Source organism: Camelus dromedarius, chromosome 17, assembly GCF_036321535.1.
Source record: "Camelus dromedarius isolate mCamDro1 chromosome 17, mCamDro1.pat, whole genome shotgun sequence".
Taxonomy (NCBI): Eukaryota; Metazoa; Chordata; class Mammalia; order Artiodactyla; family Camelidae; genus Camelus; species Camelus dromedarius.
Genome location: NC_087452.1, coordinates 38,918,145 through 38,924,134, shown reverse-complemented (window position 1 = coordinate 38,924,134; position 5,990 = coordinate 38,918,145). Strand labels below are relative to the sequence as shown.

The following is a 5,990-nucleotide window of genomic DNA, read 5'->3' as shown; positions in this document are numbered from 1 at the left end:
CAGGCCGCAGCCTGGGCCTGCTGAATCAGACTGTGCAATTTCACAAGATTCCCCAGGCATTCATAAGTACTCCAGCGTTTGAGAAGCGCTAGTGATGGAGGTCACACTAACTGAGGAGCGATAACGCCCTCAAGTCTCTGAATCTCTTTAGCTGGGGAACCACGGGCCAGTCAGTTCCACTTCTCAGAACCCATTTCCTCATTTGAAAAAGGGCAATCATCTCAGTGCCACAGGGCCGTGGAAAGAGCAAATGCATGTAAAAGCGCTGACCAGTGCTGCCCCCAATTTTTTTAAAGGCCAAGAGAAGCCCAGAGAAACTCTGGTGTGGGATGGAGTTGGCAGAACAGAACATCCCAGGGGGATGGGCAGATGGAAGGCTCCATCCTCAGCTGCCTCTCTGGACTTCACCCAGACAAATGAGTGCCCACTATAAGCAGGGCACATTCTTTTTGGCAGTGGGGCCCCCTTGGGCCCAGGGTGGCCAGGGCTGGGTTGTGGAGCTGACACGGAAGGCCCTTTCGCTGGCTCCCTGGCTTGCAGCAGGGAAGTCAGCTCTATGCCTGACCCTCAAGTCTCAAGCCCTTTCTGGGACCATCTACCGCAGGGGCCCATCCTTGCGCCCCATACATCAGGAATCCCTCCTTGAACGATCTGAGGCCTAAATGCGCCCTCTGCCCTCGGCAGACACAGGGAACAACGGGCAGAATGAAATCACTTTAATAGCATAGCAACAGTTTAGGACCAGGAGTCACAGATGAGGGAAACGTTTTGTCTTCCATTTGTACGTTTCTGCTGAGGTGCGTGGTTGCGTTGGACAATCTCACAGACAGCTGTTTCACACTGAAAACTCAATAAATAGATACTTTAAATGTCAGACTTCAGAGACAACGAGTTATGAACGGGATTGTTTCCTTATTCTGCCTCCTGAGTCAGGAGGTGGCTTCCTGCTGTGCTGACCAAGGCCGGGTCTCCTAGGAGGCGTACTCGTACTCCTCAGCGCTGCGCCGGCCAAAATCCATCCAGCCCATGTAGTCCCGATCGCTTATCCTGTGGCTGGGGTCCAGGTTCTGCAGGTTCTTAATCACAGACATTCGGCCAGAGGGAGCTACAAGTGGCAGAGCGGAAGGAAACGGGGCCATTACATCTAAGAGCATCGCTAGTTCAGTTTGTAAAGGAGAACAACGGAAAAGGCCACACAATATGCAGCATGCACCCTCTTATACGTATCAGAGAGGTTATCAAGGGGGAGGGTATAGCATAGTGGTTAGAGTACATGCTTAGCACGGAATGCTCAGTACGGCGGGAAGCTGAGGAGCTTCCAGACCCTCTGGGGAGGGCAGGACTCAAACAGCCTCTCAGCCCTGATGCTGCCTAGATGGGCTACCTCAGGTAGGTCATTCACTCTTCCAGAATCCCAGCTTGTCCACACTGACAAAAGGACGATAACACAATTTCCTGTGCAGGGCTGTCGTGAGGACAAAGAGAGACAATACGGAGGTAGCCCTGGGCTTTGCTTGCTGGGCTTGGAGCAGGTGCACACTAGACACTCCTCTGCCCCCTAACAGAATTGCTTCTCCTCAGATGATTGAAAGTTCTGCAGATGGTTCTTAATGACAAATTCTTGAGCACTCCCCAAAGGGGGCATTTCTTGTTGAGACTCTTTAAGCATAATGTATACTACAGTTGAGTAAATACTCCATATGATCTCAAAATGTGTAAAATATTCAAAGAAACTGTATAGACGTAGATATGTGTTCCTAGTTCATATTTGTCAAATGGAAGAGATTATTGTTTTCTAGCTAGCATGGATCCTGGGTGTTGGCAGCTAAAGTTCCCAGTGACAGCTATTCACACACAGGTTTGGCTGACGACAAGGGGAGAAGGGGGTTAAGAAGAGACACCAGAAGGACCTTGTGTCGAGTGTCAGTTCCAGGGAAATCATTTGATAACTGGCTGCTTTCCCAGAACTGTTTCTGGTGGCTCTTTCCTGAAGGTGGGGATGGGCTTCCAGATTATGGTCAATGAAAAGCCTATGATATTTCAGACTGGCCTGGCTGAAATTCACCCCATACCCAAGGACAGATATGAAATTACTTTCAGACAGACAATCAACAGGAATCCCTAAAGTTCTCAGATTTGGTCATCTGACTAGTACTTCCACAGCTTTCAATTTAATTAGCAGTAAAGCAAAATAGAAGATGGTAGTTGGGACAGTTTCCCAAAGAGAGGTTGGAATATAACAAATCACCTTCCGTTTTATCCTTCTGAAATTCTCTGGTCAAAAAGGTCCCGTCTCACCTTCATATGGAACTATAGGAGGTTCTGGAGAGCCAAGCCCTGTTTTCTCCCCATCTAGTCAATCCACGAGTTAAAGTTCAGATATAGGCCTTGGCACACCAGCAGGGTAAGGGAGCCTTATGGGAAAGGAGCCCACTTCCCACCCAGCCCAGCAGCATCTGCTGTGGTTTCGTGTCCAGCAGTTCTGGCCCAGTTTAACACCTCGTCCCATAGCCAGTGTGTTCACCATGTGTCACTGTGGATAAAGCTGGTAGGAAAAAACCTGCCCCAGTCCAAATTATAATTTCTGAGGAACCTAGAGATGAACGAACCTCCCTCTGAATCACGAAAAGAGCTGGAAGGGGCCAATGGGAACCCCATCGTCATTTTCTCTTTACAGATGAGACAGGCCCAGGAAAGGGACAGGGCTGTCCATACGCCACTCAGCTACTGAGAAGCTGAGTCACCTTACTCCTGGAGAAAGACTTTGATGCTGAGAAAACTGTGGCTTGTTTAGCTCCTGCTGCAATTGGGACTGTCTCTCCAACAGCAAAATAAAAACACGTCTCTTGTTGGGTAATCATCTTAAATCACTGCCAAGGAGAACTCAAAACTGCTCCTGATTCTTTCCTCCTGTTACATCCTTTGGTGAAAATTGACACATTGCCACTTTTTTTTTTTAAACTGTTGGGGTCAGATCTCAAGCATTCTCAGCACTGATCACTGCCTGCTGGAGGGGTTCCATGTGCAGTACCTGGGTGGCTCCTCGGTCCTTTGTATTCACAGTAGATGGTGTTTAGTGGCTCTGCAATACCTTTTTGAGTCAGTAGTTTGCTCAGTAATTATCTTTTAATGTCTTCATAATATAGTGTTGAATTTAAACAGCAACACCATGCAAAAATTAAAGAAAGCTTTTTTAAAAAGGTTTCCCTTCATAGAACTATATTCAGTATCTTGTAGTAATCTTTAATGAAAAAGAGTATGAGAATGAATATGTACATGTATGACTAAAACATGCTGTACACCAGAAATTGACACACTGTAACTGACTATACTTCAATTAAAAGAAAACAGGTTTCCCTTAATAAATTAAACTAACTCCTGCACACTCACTCTCAGTTTGTGACAAAGGACGTCTGGAAAACTGCACTGTCTTGTGCAGTACAACTCAGGAAAAGAAAGTGAAAAAGCTTTCAGCTTTATGTGTCTCCCGTGTTTCCTCCCAAGACGGGTTACCCACCTCCATCAGCAAGACACTAGAGAAGAGGGTCAGGATTGGGGGCAGAAGTGAGTGAGGGTCAGGGAAGCGGCATGCGTACCTTTCCGAGCCTGCTGGATGTACCTGGCCAGCAGAGCGCCCAGGTGCGCTCGGGGCTCGTCGTCCACCCTCTGCACCGCCCTCAGCTGCCTTCGGGGCGCCCCCTCCTCCTGCTGAGCCCGGGAGCCCGTGGGGTCCGCGGGAGGCACGGGCTTCGCCAGGGCGCCCGCCGCCAGGACCGCCATCAGCACGCACAGGCACAAGCCGCTGTTCATGGCTGCGGGGAGCAGAGAGGAGGGGGTCGTTGAACGAAAAGGTGGAGCATTCGCGGGATATCGCGGAGGGTCGGGCGCCCAGGGTACAGAGAAGGGGCCTCAGTCCAAACGAGTGGGGCTCCGGACCTGCCAGGCTGGTGAAAGCACAAGGGGGCCGGTGGCACCAGCCCGCGCGTCAGGGCGCATCGCGTTTGTCTTTTGGGTGAATTACACCCGGGGCCTTGGAGCGGGGAAAGCGGGCGGAGAGAGACCTTGTCTTCTGCCCTGTTTAAGCAGAAGGAAGGTTTTCTGTTTTCCTTTAGTTTGAGATGTCAGAGCGTCGTCTCTCTTCTCCTAACTGGAAAAGCAAGAGATTAAAGATAGGTGAAAATGTTCCTAAAGGGAAGACTCCATGGGGGAAATGAGACCTTTGAAGAAAGGTAGCACCTTTCCAGAGAGCTAAGCTTCCAATAGGTAAATAAATGGTAAAAAACAAAAACAAAAACAAAAACAAAACAAAAAAAACAACCAAAAACCAAAACAAAACAAAAACACGGTTTAAAATGTGAGAGCAACAAATAAAAGCCATATTTTTCAAGTTTCTTCAAGCTGCACATGGGAAACGGCAATAACCACTATGCAAAACACAGGCAGGATTTTTCATATCAGAAATACGCGCTCAGTCCTGTCAGTCCTCCGCCAAGCACCGCTGCATTTTAGATCCGCGAGCAGATAAAATACCCGCACGTTTCTATGCCCAAAACCGTGAATTTTTCTGCAGCACTTAGAAATTGAATTTAAATCTTAAAACCTCTTGGTAGTTTATTTGAAACGATTTCAAAGTACACTGCATCGTTGTGCAACATCTAGTAAATCGCAATTTACATACTAATCCGAGCAACCAGATACCCCAGCGTTGCCTGCGCAAAAAGAACAAAGCAGGAGCGTGAAGTCTGAAAAGCAGCTCTACCCACCCCGCCCGCACTATCCTTTCTGACTTCAAGAAATGTCTTTCGAGATATCGTTAAGAAGACACAGAAAACAGAAAATTGAAACGGAAGGGGCACAAAAGTGAAGACAGCATTCTTCAAGGCCACTTGGCACTTGGATCCCCAGGGGCGGGGAACCTACCTTCGGAGCAGGACGCAGCCGGCTTCGCGTTCCTGCCAGAGCAGCGGGGAAGCCAAGCCAAGTTCAGGGTGGGCGGGCAGGAGGCTGCCTCTTAAATAGCCCCGCCTGAGCCATTGGCCAGTCATCTATTTACCCAGCGCTGACGCAGACGGGCGACACGTGCTCAGAGGGCGGCCACGGGGGCGACAAATGACTGAGGTGGCTCCCGGGAGAGAGGGGGCAACGGCCCAGAGGAGCCGGGTGGACGCCTCCCAGGCGGGGTGTCTGGCATCCAGCCCAGCCTCTGTCGCGGCAGCTTCCTTCTCCCAGCTCCGTCCACCCTGTCTCCCTTGCCCATTCCAGCGCGGGGCTCCCCTCTCCAGGGTGAGAAACCTAGGAATGGGGTCTCTCCTCCGGGATGCAGAAGCTACCTGCCCCCGTGTAGTTCGCTTTGAGGACCAAAGAGGCCGGAGAGGAAAATGGAGAAGTGGGGTCGGAGGAGAACACTAGACAGGGCTGAGTGTCAGCAAAGTGTGACTCTGAGATGGAGGGAGTGTCTGTCCCTCTTGGCGCATCTAAGGCCGCTCTGGTCAATTGACCGGAGAGAGGGTATCCTCCGGGGAAGGGAGGAGGGGTCTTCCCGTTGTTCTCAACCCCTTGAAAACCGCTCAAAGTTCTCCAGGATCTCGAGGTCAGTGAAAGGGCTAGGCCATGGCAGGCTCTTGGTGTCCTGGGCCCCCATTCACACAGCTGTAAAATAAAGATGACACCATCGGGCTTCTCACGGAATTTGGGAAAGGGCTGTGTTTTCTTCCCGGCGGAGTTACGTTCTGCCTGCGGCGCCTAAGGCTCTTTGTCGCCAAGGGGCACCAGCTAGTGTCCCAAAGAGCCCCCACAGTCCCTATTCCCCTCTGGCATGGGCATCCGCCTCTACCACCTTCCCCGAGTCTCACACCTGGCCCAGTCCCCGCCAGCTTTGAAATAAGGAACTTGCCCCTCGTCACTCGGCTGCTTGGTGAGGACAAGGCAGACGCCGCGGTAGCTGTACGCCCTCCCCTGCGCGGTTGAGTCCTTGGCTCTGGATCAAGGCG

General features: G+C 50.7%; 1 protein-coding gene across 1 annotated transcript; it reads right to left on the bottom strand.

The window, feature by feature from the left end:
* Positions 1–700: 700 nt before the first annotated feature.
* Positions 701–4,986, bottom strand: CCK (cholecystokinin). The gene is made up of 3 exons (XM_031470056.2): positions 4,921–4,986; positions 3,597–3,812; positions 701–1,105 (listed from the first exon to the last, which is right to left on the bottom strand). The coding sequence occupies exons 2-3, from the start codon at positions 3,808–3,810 to the stop codon at positions 972–974; spliced, it is 348 nt and encodes a 115-aa protein (XP_031325916.2). The 5' UTR covers positions 3,811–3,812; positions 4,921–4,986; the 3' UTR covers positions 701–971.
* Positions 4,987–5,990: the final 1,004 nt, after the last annotated feature.

What these genes read in the sequence shown, in the direction of transcription:
- CCK (XM_031470056.2), bottom strand. Translation starts at nt 3,810, where the DNA reads ATGAACAGCGGCTTGTGCCTGTGCGTGCTGATGGCGGTCCTGGCGGCG. An exon ending in CATCCAGCAGGCTCGGAAAG is followed by an intron (nt 1,106 to 3,596) that starts GTACGCATGCCG and finishes TGCCACTTGTAG; the next exon opens with CTCCCTCTGGCCGAATGTCT.